We start from the raw sequence: 16142 nt of genomic DNA, 5'->3' as shown, positions 1-16142 counted from the left end.
GTCTCTGTTGCTCGGAACTGCTCAGGCTCAGGGGATCGACTTAGCTTTCTCCAGACCCCCGAGGGGCTGATTTAGAAGCCACAGCACCAACTTATGAATTCACAATGGGAGATGGGCCTGGCACAGGGATGGGGCAGGCTGCTCTCACCTAGGGGGCAGCCCCATGGGAACAGATCCATGCAGGGGACCAAATTAAACATCAGAGGTTGCTGGACTAGCAAAGATTTAAAGCAAAGGGAGCCAGATTTCCTCAAGAGAAACTTCCATGGAGCTTCCATGGAAGCCTCATTAGATACAACTGGACAGGCTCAGCTTTCTAAAGAACAGACCTGACGTGGAGGAGGAGGCCGTGTGGGATGAACACCACCCAATGCTCACTGGACGTCCCCCTCCGCGACACAGCACAGCCCTCCCTCCGCCAGAGGGGTCCACTTTCACAGCACGCACTTTCTTCTGGTACTTTCCGGCTACTTGTCTCCTAGGAGACTCAACTGGAAGGAAAACCTCGGTCATTATCTGTTGGTTGTTACCATTTTCACACCGACCTCATTCCAGAATTCCATGGGCACCTGATCTGGAGAAAGTGTGTAGAGTTGCAAAGCAGCACCGTTAGTTTGAACTCCGGCAAAACCGTGACCGGGCCTGCTTCTGCCTGGCCAGGATGCAACCCGGCCAGCAAGATCCTACGTGGGCAGAGTCACAAAGGCTAAACCACACGTACACACAAAGCTGTGGAGCATCTGCACAGCATCGGCACAGCAGCAAGAGTCTTACGTTATATTCTACATTATGTGATACGTGAATGCAGTTCAGTCCACTGGGGGGACATGCTTTTTATTATTATTATAGTGGTGGTAAAACATAAAATTGTAACATGTAACATAAAATTTGCCATCTTAACCATTTTTAAGTGTATGGTTCAATAGTGTTAAGCACACTCACATTGTTCTGCAACCAATTCTCAGAACTCTTTCCATCTTGCAAAACTGAAACCCTGCCACCATTAAACAATGCCCCTGTTCCTCTCTCCCCCAGCCCCTGGTAACCACCCTCCTTCCTTCCGTCTCCGAATTTGTCTACTCTGGGTACCTCATATAATTAGAATCATGCAGTATATGTGTTTTTGGTTATTTCATTTAGCAGAATGTTCTCAAGGTTTATCCATGTTGTAGCGGGTGTCAGAATTTCCTTCCTTTTTAAGGCTGAATACTATTCCCTTGTACATATAAACCATATTTTGTTTATCCATTCATCTGTCAATGACTGCTTGGGTTACTTCCACCTTTTGGCTACTGTATTGTGAATAATGCTGCTGTGAACGTGGGTGTACAAAGGCTGTGCAACACCTGCTTTCAGTTCTTTCGGTTCTTCCACCCAGCAGTGGAATCACTGGATCATACGGTAATTCTATTTTTAATTGTTTTGAGGAACCACCATACTGTTTTCCATGGCAGCCACACCATTTTACATTTCTAATTTCTCCACATCCTTGCCAGCACATTTTCTATTTTTTGTTTTGTTTTGCTTTTTCATAGTAGCCATCCTAAGGGGTATGAGATGGATTTGGGGGGAAGCTGTTAAATACATCTCAAAATACTCATGTACTAAAATTCTAATTTAGGGCTTTAGAATTCCTAGATTCCAAGGAGATGCACGCATATATCCCACGTCATTTGCTGTGCATGATTCACGAGGCAGGTGGGGAGCATTAATTCCATCTAACAAGACAGAAGCTCAGAACAGCTAAGCAGCCTGTCCCAGGGGGCAGCAGGGCCAGGACCAGGCTCACATCCCCCGACCAGTGCTCTTCCGTTATACTCTGTAGTGCAACATTTTGAGGACTATGGAAATGCAAAGAAAGGGGGAGAGACTCTCTTGGATTGGGACAATGCTGTCAAGCAGAACACCACCTCAGCCCCCTTAGGAGCCAAACTTCCAGGAGGTGGAGTTCTGAACTGTGGGGCTGACCCATACCTACCATGAGTAGGTACTCCAAGGTACTGCTTAAAGGAAAGTCTTGTGAGGTCCATTATGGTCACCTTGACAAGCAGAGGGACTGGCCCAGAGGGCTGACTCATGCAGCTTATTTGTGGGGACCAGAGGAAGTACAGGGATTAAAGAGTCAGAACCAGCCCCATGGGAACAGGTTGATGAGTCCCCAAATAACAACCCACAGATTTGTTTTCCTTTCCATGCCGAACAAAAGGGACAGAGCAGTACCTGTGGTTGGAGCCAAACTCTTGGCAGTTGCCTCCGACAATCCAAGGTATTCTCTAATGAGCTGACTCAGAGTTTGGTAGGCAACATCCAGATCATCTACAGTAAGGAAGAGAATGTATGTTAAAGCAACAGAATTATATCAAAATAGAGCCAATCTGTGGTGATGGTTTTTTAACTAGATCTACTTTTATGAATACTGTGGTAGGCAGAATTCTAAGACCCAATGACACTTCACCCTTGTATAATCACCCCCCCCCCCACACTTGAGTGTGGGCAGAACCTGTGAACATGATGAGCTACGACTCCTGTGATTACGTTAGGTTATATGGCAAAGGGATTTTCACGAATGTAAGTAAGGTTACTTATCAACTGAGTTTGGGCTAATCAAAAAGGAGATTATCTAGGTGGGCCTACTCTAATCACATGATCCCCATAAAAGGAGGTTTTCTGGTTGCAGAAGAGGAAGGCAGAGACTCGAAGCATGAGTAGGATTTGATGGGCTATTGCTGGCCTGAAGATGGAGGGGGCCATGTAGGTAGGACCTGAGAGCAGCCTCAAAAAACTGAGGGTCACCCTTGGCAGATAGCCAGCCAGCAACCAGGGACCTCATTCCTACAACCACAAGAAACTGCATTCGGTCAACAATAAGAAGGTACTTTAGAGCAGATTTTTCCCCAGTAAACTTACACTTCAAAAATAAAACTTTGCTGAAAGTTACTGACCTGCATTGATTACTGCATCAAAATATCCTGGATATTTCTGATGAATTTTAATATAAAGGTCTACTCTGGAGACAGCAAATTCAATCTCTATATGACTGAATAATCCTTTTCTCCTCAAGTAGCCCTCATATTTTTTCTTGTCCATGGGTACCACCAGGATGTATCGAGGCTCAAAATAGGAATGTTTTAAACTTCTTACACCCTATGCATTTAAAGAAAAGATAATCAGTTAGAAACAGAGACACAATTTAGAAATCATTTAGAAGATACGTGACAACATGGGTGTAATAAGTACTGAGGAATTTATTTTACCTGTATAACTAGCTATTATTTTCCTACAAGTATCCCAGGATTAGGTTACTTCTCTCTGCTCATCAAATATCACATTATCACTGGAAAAATAAGAATTTGTCCTACCTGGTTATCCTCTAACTAATCATTCTAATGCATATGACTCTTAAAAGAGAAAACTGCTAGAGACAAATAGGTATGCTCACTGCATCTTTATTACTGAAAAGTAATTTCAATTCTACATTTCAAAAGGCATCCTTGCAGCCCCAGGAGATAGAGATCTTACCATAGAGCAAGGCTCCTCTGTTACCCTTTTGTCATCAACTTGGGCCCTTCCTGTTCCTAAACCAGCAACCTGGTTGGCTGGTTCCTATCATATCTCACAGCCTGTACCCAGAGCATGGGAAGGCCAAGCTCATGATAACCTGCTAACCGGGAGCCCACACAACCAGGGAAGCAGTGGCAGGTAGTGCTCTCAGGATCTGGAGGGCTGGGTCAGGGCTGCAGCTCTCCAGCTTCTGTGACTCTGTGCAAATCCCTCAAGCTCCCTGAGTAATCAGGGTCCTCATCTGTGAAATGGAAGAGCTACTCCAAATGGACTCTAAAGTTTCTTCCACCTCAATCCTGCCATCAATAATTTAACTCAATGTTCAAAATCTTTGTTTTTAAAAATTCAGGGGGAAGAAATACAGGATCCTTTCAAAAACAATGTCTGCAAGAGTCAATGATGAGGACAGTTGGGAAAAATGGTTTAGCTCGGAAGAGTCAGGAATAAAGCCTGGTTTATGGACTCAACCTCTTAGAAATGAGTAGGAGAAAGCTCTCAGGAAGGAAAAAAGTAAAACAGGGGCCAGAACTCAGAACCATTAAACTGGAAAAAGTTAGACACAGGAGCTGGTGAGTCTGCACTCAAAGTTGCATTAATTTTTGTTTCTGCCATGTCCAAGGAAGACATTTTAGGGAAAAGGTCTTTCTTTTGGCTAATTAGCATAGAAACAAAGTAAACCTTCTTAAGGATGCACAACCAATCAACTGCAGAATGATAAGAATTGCAGGATTTTTAAGTTAGGAAAATTAACGAACTGGAAGAAATGTGACCAGTTTCACTGAAGTGAGGCAACACTTAGACCAATACAAAGGGCTGAAAAGGAATCCCAGTCTCCTGCTCTTGGAAGTCAGAGAGGAAAAAAGTTTTAAGGGAGATTCAAGTCGATAGTAAAGGAAAACCAAAAAACCAATCAACTGTCTTTGAAGATCTCAAATGGTTAATAAAGCCACATATTTTTAAAACAAATGAGTAGGAAATTCCTGGTTTTACTCTGGAGTTGATTTTAGAGAGACTTCTGTATATTCTAATTACAGAAGATCACTGGGGGAAGATACTGGGGAAGAGAGAAAGATCTCCTGAAATCTGCAAGTCTAAATTGCTCAAAGTATGAAAAGATAGTAAACCAGTGAGCAGCTGGAATCAAATGGCAGCATGGCCCATGCGCCTTCCCTGGAGAAGGAAGGGACAAGGTCAGTGGCAGGGCCCTGCCACTGTCCTGTGTGGACAGGGAACCAGTTCCACACCCTGTAGGAAACATTTTATCTGATATCACTTATACAGAGACCAGTGCTCTAAAAAGAAAAACGGATAATTTAGTGAGGAAATAACTTAGAAAATAAATCTTGAGTGGCAGTTTTACTCCATAGCGTTTGGGTGATGTCTAGTATTGTAATCCAACTCCTGTCGTTTGAATTATTTATATCTTTCTTCCCCTAAGCTAATTACAAACTTAAAATCTCACACATCTGTATGCATTCCTCTTGGGCCTAGCAGTGTTCGGCCTACACATTGTAGATCCACACACTGCAGCCCCCTCCCCAATCCCAAACATATATACACATTTACGCATTAAAAAGAAGTCGATTGCATGAAAAGTACTTACTTCTATTTCCATATGAACACAGCTTGCTAAACCATCTCTTGCGATATCTTCTATGGTGTCCCTACTTAATCCATACTTGTGATTACCATAATTAAAGGTTAGAATAAATTTCCCCTGCAATGTAAGAAGTACAAAGATTTTCCTATAACAGCTGCCATCACGGAATTTAATATAAATAAAATGATTTGATGTCTTACTTTTATACGATTACACAAAACGTATAAATATTAGCAATTGTATAAGGATGACAATGGGTTGATGAAACTTAATACCAAACTGTGATACAGAAATTCATTCAGAATTCCCAGCTGGCCAAAAAATATTAGGCTTTTGGAAATAACCAGCTGACCAAACGTTAGAGCGGAGTGAAGGCAGTGAAGCTTATGATAAACAGATCATTTTGCTTACTTACCCACTTCCTGTCAAACCTGCACTATAAACCTTCATTACTGAGAAAGCAAAACTAATAGTTCACCCTTTGCCTCGGCCATTTCGGCTATGCCAGTACACCAGGTCTCCTCCGAAAGCTTCCATTCTCAAGTGTCTTGCATTCCCAGATAAGCCTGAAGGCCATGAATTACAGCAACATCCATAAACCTTTGCATCCTGAGATAAGCGATGAAAAACAGACCCATCCTGCTTTTCCTTATAAACATAGCTTTTTATTGAAACTGCCCCAAATGTATTCAGCATCAGTATTGTGTGCCCTCTAGTCATCTGAGGTACAAATACTGCCTTCTCTCTATATTCTGGAAGCCCAGTTCTTCCTGAAACTGTAGTCTCATGCAAAAAAAAAAAAAAAAAAAAAAGCAAGTAGAACACATCTCTCAAAATTGTTTGAACTGGACTTCCCTGGTGGCGCAGTGGTTAAGAATCCGCCTGCCAGTGCAGGGGACACGGGTTTGAGCCCTGGTCTGGGAAGATCCCACGTGCCGCGGAGCAACTAAGCCCGTGCGCCTCAACTACTGAGCCTGTGCTCTAGAGCCCACGAGCCACAACTACTGAAGCCCACGCGCCTAGAGCCCGTGCTCCTCAACGAGAAGCCACCGCAATGAGAAGCCCACGCACAGCAACGAAGAGTAGACCCCGCTCGCCGCAACTAGAGAAAGCCCGTGCGCAGGAATGAAGACCCAACGCAGCCAAAAATAAATAAATAAATGTATTAAAAAAAATTGTCTGACTTTTCCTTTGATGATATTATATTTATTAGACAACAAGATTTAATCTAAACTGGGACGCTGATGACAACAGAAGGAATAAAAATGTGGACATCCTTAGCCACCGTGACTCCTCAGATAACATGATTTTGAAATAAATAATGAAGTGAAAACTCCCAAGGCCAAATCCCATTAATTGAAACCCAGCAAAAGGCAGCGCTGTCATTAAAAACAGTAGCAGTCAGGGGTCTTTGATGCTGCCCTGTGCCTCCTGGCCCAGATGTTCTGGAGATTTGCGTGTGTGTATGTTGTGGGGGGGGGGGGGCGCTGCCTGGCGGGGGGTTGTTAGAAGGCTAGGAGACATACGGTGTCCCTCAGGAGGGTGGGTCTCTGGGGGATGTGTCTGTTGCGGGTGATGAGGAAAACCCCCATCCACCATAATCAGAAGACATTTATGTCATATATTCTATAAGTTAAAGACCCAGCAATAAATATCCTTTGACTTTACTCCCTCAATGTCATACTGTGTTCTTTGGGACAAATACTGTGACTCCTTTCCTTTTACTATCTATCTATATTATATCTACATAGATAGACACCTGAGTCTCCCGTCAGGTACGCCATACTTTATCTTGTTTACTGTGACTCACTCTGTTTTCATAATGTATATTTGAATCACTTTTCAGATATATACTATGAGTTTGTTTACTTGTGTGTACAAGGGCCTCCCTCTGTGGATCCCAAAAACATTTTCTGGAAGGATGTAAGGTTGGGAGAAATCTTGCACTGTACTAGTGTATGTAAAACAGGCCTTGTTCCACTGATTTGTTAAGAATTGAGATGAGTGGTCCCCCAGCTTCTGGAGGGTGATACTCCTTTCACCGCTTCCTGCCTGTGGATTTCTTAATAAACAGCAATAATCATACCTCAGAGACCTCCAGATCTGTGATCTTACTTCCACCAGAGTACAAGAGTCTCTGCAGGTAAGTGACTGTGTATATGGGCTTAAGAAGGGTTCACGCGTCTGTGGGCACATGGGGGGATGATCTTTGTTTTTGGGGAGGGTGTGGAGTGTATATGGAAGCGTGTGCTAGTCTATGTGTACCTGTCAGAGTGGAGAGGTGTGACTGTCCACAGCAGGCATGCTGGGGTGGGGTGTGCCCGGGCTGTCTGTCAAGGGGTACTGTGACTTGGGAGGGGGCAGGCTGGCTAGGGGAACGTGCATGGAGAGGGGCTCTGTGTACAGAGGTTGAGTGTGTGGGCGTGGTTGGCTCACCTGACAATGTGTCACGAGTTTCTAATCTCTAGGTTTGTCTCTCTTCACGAAACAGCCTCAAGCTCACTTGAAAGAAAAGAAGATTTGAAGCAAAATTCAAGTTGAATATGATGATGCCCTTACAGTGAAGTAATATGTTAGCAGAAGCAGGAAAAATGAGTACTTCTCAAACACACAAGCACTCCCATAGAGGGAGTAAAACTAGAAGACTAAATATAGTACAAAAGTACAGTGATTTCTCAGACTAGGAACTGAACCAGACTTACTTGATGACAGATATGATAAGGTATGAAACATCAGAGGAGCACATGGGGCACTGAGAACAGTGGAACTAAATCAAGAAAAAATGCCCCAGACTCTAACAAGAAATTAACATCAATTTTGGGAACTAGCTGTCTTTCAACCCAAAGAGTCTTAAGAGAATGCTTCTTACTAATATCAAGATAACTCCTCAGGTTTCTCTTAACGGCTTTTAGAAATATAAAGTCTCAGAGTACCCTTGGTACATAAAACCGAACTTCTAAAACATAGCCCTAGGAGAGAAACTCATAAAGAATTTCCAAGATGTTCTTTTGACAAGATTAAAGGGAAAATGGCCTAGGGATTATAGGGTTTTTTCACTTGGGTTTCTCTGTGAATGCAAGAGAAAATACGCACCATGTGTAAAGCTGGTCATTCAAAATTAAACTCGTGGCAACTGCAGAGCCTATGCTTAAATGCTCCACAGTTATGAGCACTGAGGTATAAGCCAGGTCTATTATTTGGGGATGGGGCAGAAAAAGAATGGAGGATGGAGAAGGGGAGGGAGGGGAGGAGGGATGTAGCTGTAAGAGTATCACTGGTTAGATGGTAATCTTTCAAAAGCAGAAGCATAGACTAGTCCTTAATCCCGTCCTTCAGGAAGCTTCAGGGGAAAAAAAAAAGAATTGTGTAGGATTCATTTGGTGATAGAAAAAATGATAATACAAACAAAAGTAAGGCCCAAGGTGAAGAGAAAATAAAAGCCTTACAGATCCATCGGTAGTGATGAAGATATGAGATGTTCTTTCTGTTTAACTGAAGTCATGGGTGAATAAGGTCGCCCAGAGCTCCAATGAAATGGACAAGGGCAGGGTAGTTATCCTCACCTAGGAAAGACACAGACCTCAAAGAAATGAGGAAACTTCTCCTGTCTACTGTCGAGAGCTTCCACATGCATTAATGACCTCCAGGACTTAGGACTTCTCACACAGCGATGTTATGGTGGAAGGTCAAGTCTGTGTATGTGTCCAGGGAAGACCAACTGGCTGGGACACACCAGTGTGAAATGGTGTTTAGGGTCACAACAATTAGAAAGCACCAGTGATACCAAACAGAGGGAGTGGTCTCGGGACAGAACACGCCAACCCCCAACCCCCGGTAAGTGCTCCATTCCCAAGCTTGCTGCATCACATCAAGTCTTTGGGAATTGTTTATCTTGAGTCAAATCTGACCAATAGAGCAGCACCTGATAAACACAGATCTCAAGATCTTTTCACGGTGCTTTCTTCCATTTTCTTAAAACGTCTATTTATTCAGTGTCATTGGAAATTTACAATATTTTCTCCAAGATCATAAAATAAAGCAGCGTGTGAACAGTGATGTATCAAATGGTTTAAGAAAAAAACAACTCAATAAGAACACGTCTCTCAGGAAAAACACAAATATAGTTCTCTTTCTTAACACTATTTCCTAATATTTCTACCACAGAACATACATTTCTTGTGCATTAAATATAAAGAGCAGTCTTACCATGTTTAGCATTTCATCAAAAACTTCTTGAGAGATAAAATGATAATCAACCCGATCCCCTTCTCCAAAGTACGGCCGTCTTGTGGTGTGACAGGCCCTGAAAACAGAATGCAGAGAACCTCGTCTCTTTCTATTAGCTTGAAATTCAAAATGGAAAAGGTTCTGGTGTAAAGTATGTTTTCAAAAATTAAAATTGATCCACGAAACATCAAGTAACATTGTTCTGAAAACCCTGAGCTCTGGCAGTGCTAGACTACATCCACTTGCTATACTTCATAGGGATTATAAAAACTCTTAGATTATCGACACCAAACTTTCACTCATTGTTCTTTATCACCTTCTGAATCACCACCTCTGACATCACATCATAATACTTTAAGAAGTATAACAGTATTTATTACCCATACACTTTCCACCCAAGTGCTTTCATGCTCTCTCTGATCTATGGGCTTTTTCTGTAACGCTTCCCACCCCGCTCCTCTGCCAGGTTAGCCCACTTGTCTTCAGGACTCAATTTAAGGGTCACCCCCAAAAGGCCTTTCCTGACCACCTGTGGATGGGTTCTGCACCTCTTCCTTATCCACCCTGAGCCTCAGTGCCTGCCACCAGCTCCTCCCAGCCCCCTATTCAGGACCCCATCTCCTCTGCTGCTTGAGGGCAGAGACCAGCTCATTCCTTATTCCTGCCACACTTATCAGTACTATGTACGAACCTCCCACAGGAAGCCATGATTCCAAAGCTGAATGGCATTCTCAGCTCAACCAAAGAGGCCTTTTCTGCCCACTACCTGAAATAGCATCCCTACCCCAGCCCACCACGCCCCCAATTACTCTCCATCACCCAAACTGCCTTCTCTTATCTGTTTTTTCCTATCTTCTCCAGCAGGACATACAAATCATGAGGAGAGGACTTTATCTTGTTGATCTTATCTGCCACTGCATTCCCAATGCCTGGCCCACGGTAGGCATTTACTAAAGATTTGTAACATGAATGAATTAATCGAACATGTGAAGTGGATGGCAGCTGTGATGAGCTCCATTTTAAGATGACTATAAAAATGACTTGCCCGAGGCCACAGAGCAGGCCAGTATCGGTCCCAGAACTAGACTATGGGGCTCCCATCTAGACCAGGACTGTTGATTTCAGACCATGCTGACTTCCCAATGTTAAGTTCTGGGAACGCAAACTGATTTTTAGATTATCCTATGGTTTTAAAACAGGAGATGCAAGTAGCTAGACACTTGACATGCTATTTCATTGACTCCTCGCAAAAAGACATGAGGTAGGTGCTACTGTTGTTATTTTACAGATGATGAAACTGAGGCACAGCAGTAAAGTAACGTGACTAAGTAACAACCACAGGATGACACCAAAGTCAAGTCCTTTTAGTATCACACTAAGAGGGTAAACTCACAACCTCAAAATCTTCTCCACTTCAAAGTCAAAGACAGACAAACTTTTCTAATTCATACCGCTGTTCCCCTTCCTTAAAATCAAGAATTAGCTATACTATAAATTTAAAGGTCTTAACATTACATTTAAATTGTATACACAGGAAAGAGCACATTTTAAGAGAAGGCTGTCAAAACACCATGACGTTTGTTGTGCTGTTTGCATGCACTGGAATTTCTTTATTCCCCTTGGCAGGGACCTGAGACCTTCTGTCTACTGGTGTCCATGACAGTCAGGACAGATAACTCGCTGACTTGGCATCCTGTACCACACACCCTTAGCATAGCCTATACACACTGCACTGAATTTGCATTTTCCAACAAAGGAATTGAGTAGCAGGGATTTTTTCAGAATTTCTAAAAGGAAGACAAAGCAAAGAAGCAATCTGAAGCTTCTAGGCAGGTAAATAAAGAGATGGCTTCACTGACACGGAGAAAGCCAGGACAGAACCAGCATCCACTACGGAACTTTCTATCAAGAAGGACCTAAGATGACCTGCGGTTTTTTGAATCTGTCATCCCATTTTCACATATAGAAATGTTCGCTGTGTAGTATGCTGCCCAAATATGAATGTCTTGAAAAGGAAATGCTTCACAGTGAAAGCAATGTTTCATTAAACTCAGAAAAACATGGTGCCAGATTTCAGACAAAGCAATTTGCTTGGGCCACCACCTTCAACATCGTTCCTCTCTCCTGTCTAAATATAATTTCAATGGTAAGTTACATTTCCATGAGTTTATTATTTACTAGTTAAATCATGGAAAATTAATTAAATCATGGTTTGTAATGGGAGCCATACTCCCTGTTAGTTTCATTTAACAGACAAAGAGCTGTGTTCGCGATTAACCCCAGAATACAACACTGGCACTGAAAGTCTAAGGGTGAGTCAGACATTCTTAAAGGCCAATTCACTGGCCAGCTGTCACTGAGGATCCTAACACACCAAGTCCATGGAGAGGAGGAGATGATCGGGAGGGAAAGGAATCCGGAAGGCCAGGCCAAATAATGAAATATTACTAAATCCAGGAAAATGTAAGAGGAAGAAGAAACAATGCCTAAGAAGGGCTAGCAGGCAGCTGAGGAAGTAGAAATTTTTTTAGTGTGATTCAGAAGCATGAAGATTTAGAATCTCAACTCTGGACCAGATTGCCTCAAGAAATAACTTGTTACTGCACATATTTAGGCAGAGGCTTGGCTGTGAGCACATCCAAATTCAAGCACATTTACAGCATGCCATATTGTTAGTAAGGGAACTCTTTCACTGGGCGTCCACAAAAGCCCACGTATTCCTAGGGCATTTGGTAGGCAAATTAAATTGGTCCCAATGCCCAATGCAAATATATGTCAATAAACTGCTGGACACAATTTAAGAGATCACGAACAGAGAAGATTCCAGCACATACTGTGTCTGAGTATCAAATTCCAGGAAGCCACTACTCTGTCCACTTTCCTGTAACTGCATACCACTTTCTAATTCATGCCATTATCACCTGTCACTATATCCTAACCAGTCTCCTCATCTCCAGCCTTCCCTCCCCAAGCACCCTCCCAAACTGCCCACAGGGGACACTTTCTAAAATGCAGCTGTGACCATGACACTCCCCTGCTTAGAGACCCCTTATGATCAGACCCCTGTCTATTTTTCTGGTCTTCTGCCATCTTCCTCCATGCTTCAAGCTTAGCCACACTACAGTGTACTTTCAGTTAATCAAATGTGCCAGGCTTCCCTGGTGGCGCAGTGGTTAAGAATCCGCCTGCCAATGCAGGGGACACAGGTTTGAGCCCTGGTCCGGGAAGATCCTACATGCCGCGGAGCAACTAAACCTGTGTGTCACAACTACTGAGCCTATGTGCCACAACTACTGAAGCCGGCATGCCTAGAACCCATGCTCCACAACAAGAGAAGCCACCACAATGAGAAGCCCATGCACCGCAACAAAAGAGTAGCCCCTGCTTGCCGCAACGAGAGAAAGCCTGTGTGCAGCAACAAAAACCCAACGCAGCCAAAAAACTCAAATGTGCCTGTTGTTCTTTCTGCCTGGATCTCAGGCACCTGTTCCGCCGCCTCAAATCTCACATCCCACTTATTTTTTATTTCTCCTGTCACAGAGGCTCTTTACTTCCCTCATCATAGCACCCATCAAACTGTCTTGTTAGCATTTACTTATCTAATCGCACAGTAGAGTGTAAGCTGCCAGGAGGGCAAGACTCATGTCTGCTTGTTTTACAGTTTTATCACTGGTACAATGCACATGGATGGTGCTCAAGAAACACTGACTGAAGGAATAAATAAACCATTCTACTAGTCTGTCACACCTGTATAAAGAGACATTAGATTAGACGGCTCTTGGGGAGCTACAGCTCATACCATCTCATTTAGCTAAACAGCTGCAGGCTTTTATTTTACCATATTATAGGGCTAAAAATAAAATATAGTTAGTAGTCAACATCATGAAAAAGGTTACACAAATAGAGATTGCTATAAAATAGAGATCTAAGGAAGAAGTATACAGTTTTACTTTCATGACTGTTCAGATCACTTTGAAGGCCTTAAATCTGGAAGATGAACAGGCGTGCCGGTACTGCTTTCTGTTTCTCTCATTACCCAGCACTTTTCTAGGAAGCCACTGATTTGTATGGTACTGTTAAGACTGGAAATAAATGGAGAGACTCCGAAGGCAGTAAATGCCTATCTCTAGGCCACTTGTAACTAATACAAGTAAAGAAAGAACATCCAACCTATTTCTAAAACCAAGAACAAATGGTAAAATCAGATCCTTGGACAAGAGCACAATCCCTCAGCCACTCCAATATTTGTTACACCACTAAGCCATGTTTTTAATATTTATACATCGGGATATGCAACTTACCATGTGAAAATTTCATTGAGTGTCTTGGTCTTGGGTGAATGCAATTTGAAAAGGAAGACAAGGGCTTCCCTGGTGGCACAGCGGTTAAGAGTCCACCAGCCGATGCAGGGGAAGCAGGTTTGTGCCCCGGTCCGGGAAGATCCCACATGCAGCAGAGCGGCTGGGCCCGTGAGCCATGGCCGCTGAGCCTGCGCCTCCGGAGCCTGTGCTCCGCAACGGGAGAGGCCACAACAGTGAGAGGCCCACGTACCAAAAAAAAAAAAAAAGAAAGAAAAGAAAAAAGAAAGACAAAATGCTGGGAGAAAATGAGATAAATAGGAGGGAAAGAAAACATTCAAGCAAATGGCAGAGAAGTGAGACTGTATTCAGCCCTTTTTTTTCCATTTAATTAAAAATCAATAAAATATATGATGGATAAAGAATAAAATAAAAGAAAATTTAAACAACAGCAATCAACAGTCCCTCCCATAGGAAACTCGCACAATCTTCTTAGATAGCCTCATCCACCAGAGGGCATACAGCAGAAGCAAGAAGAACTACAATCCGGCAGCCTGTGGAACAAAAGCCACATTCATACAAAGATAGACAAGATGAAAAGGCAGAGGACTAGGTACCAGATGAAGGAAAAAGATAAAACCCCAGAAAAACAATTAAATGAAGTGGAGATAGGCAATCTTCCAGAAAAAGAATTCAGAATAAAGATAGTGAAGATAATCCAGGACCTCAGAAAAAGAATGGAGGCAAAGATCGAGAAGATGTAAGAAATGTTGAACAAAGACCTAGAAGAATTAAAGAACAAACAAACAGAGATGAACAATACAATAAGTGAAATGAAAAATACACTAGAAGGAATCAATAGCAGAATAAATGAGGCAGAACAACAGATAAGTGACCTGAAAGACAGAATGGTGGAATTCACTGCTGTGGAACAGAATAAAGAAAAAAGAAGGAAAAGAAATGAAGACAGCCTAAGAGACCTCTGGGACAACATTAAACGCAACAACATTCGCATTATAGGGGTCCCAGAAGGAGAAAAGAGAGAGAAAGGACCAGAGAAAATATTTGAAGAAATTATACTTGAAAACTTCCCTAACATGGGAAAGGAAATAGCCACACAAGTCCAGGAAGCACAGGGAGTCCCATACAGGATAAACCCAAGGAGAAATACGCTGAGACACATGGTCAAACTGGCAAAATTTAAAGACAAAGAAAAATGATTGAAAGCAGCAAGGGAAAAATGACAAATAACATACAAGGGAACTCCCATAAGGTTAACAGCTGATTTCTCAGCAGAAACTCTACAAGCCACAAGGGAGTGGCATGATATACTTAAAGTGATGAAAGGGAAGAACCTACAACCAAGATTACTCTACCCAGCAAGGATCTCATTCAGGTTCGATGGAGAAATCAAAAGCTTTACAGACAAGCAAAAGCTAAGTGAATTCAGCACCACCGAACCAGCTCTACAACAAATGCTAAGGGAACTTCTCTAAGTGGGAACACAAGAGAAGAAAAGGACCTACAAAAACAAACCCAAAACAATGAAGAAAATGGTGAAAGGAACATACATATCGATAATTACCTTAAAAGTGAATGGATTAAATGTTCCAACCAAAAGACACGGGCTTGCTGAATGGATGCAAAAACAAGACCCACATATATGCTGTCTACAAGAGACCCACTTCAGACCTAGGGACACATACAGACTGAAAGTGTGGGGATGGAAAAAGATATTCCATGCAAATGGAAAGCGAAAGAAAGCTGGAGTAGCAATACTCATATCAGATAAAATAGACTTTAAAATAAAGAATGTTACAAGAGACAAGGAAGGACACTACGTAATGATCAAGGGATAAATCCAAAAGAAGATATAACAATTATAAATATATATGCACCCAACATAGGAGCACCTCAACACATAAGGCAACTGCTAACAGCTATAAAAGAGGAAATCGACAGTGACACAGTAATAGTGGGGGACTTAAACACCTCATTTACACCAATGGACAGATCATCCAAACAGAAAATTAATAAGGAAACACAAGTTTTAATTGACACAGTAGACCAGATAGATCTGATTGATATTTATAGGACATTTCATCCAAAAACAGATTAACCCTTCTTCTCAAGTGTGCACGTAACGTTTTCCAGGATAGATCACATCCTGGGTCACAAATCAAGCCTCAATAAATTTAAGAAAATTGAAATCATATCAAACATCTTTTCTGACCACAATGCTAAGAGATTAGAAATGAATTACAGGGAAAAAACATAAAAAACACAACCACATGGAGGCTAAACCATACGTTACTCAATAACCAAGAGATCACTGAAGAAATCAAACAGGAAATCAAAAAATACCTAGAGACAAATGACAATGAAAACATGACAATCCAAAACCTATGGGATGCAGCAAAAGCAGTTCTAAGAGGGGAATTTACAACAATAAAATT

At 42.3% G+C, this 16142-nt stretch overlaps 1 protein-coding gene across 1 annotated transcript in view; it reads right to left on the bottom strand.

The window, feature by feature from the left end:
* The window catches only part of LRGUK (leucine rich repeats and guanylate kinase domain containing), a gene marked incomplete at both ends in the record, with an annotated part of 118405 nt that overhangs the window by 39368 nt on the left and 62895 nt on the right, over nt 1-16142 (bottom strand). The window contains 4 exons of the mRNA XM_082846855.1: nt 2221-2316; nt 2943-3144; nt 5165-5278; nt 9368-9464. Of these exons, the coding sequence (XP_082702981.1) occupies nt 2221-2316; nt 2943-3144; nt 5165-5278; nt 9368-9464 (509 nt within the window). The remainder of the gene's footprint in view (nt 1-2220; nt 2317-2942; nt 3145-5164; nt 5279-9367; nt 9465-16142) is intronic.

The sequence above is a fragment of the Leucopleurus acutus genome (assembly GCF_964270905.1).
Source record: "Leucopleurus acutus genome assembly, chromosome: 9".
In the NCBI taxonomy this organism is placed as follows: Eukaryota; Metazoa; Chordata; class Mammalia; order Artiodactyla; family Delphinidae; genus Leucopleurus; species Leucopleurus acutus.
This window is presented reverse-complemented; position numbering and strand designations above follow the sequence as displayed.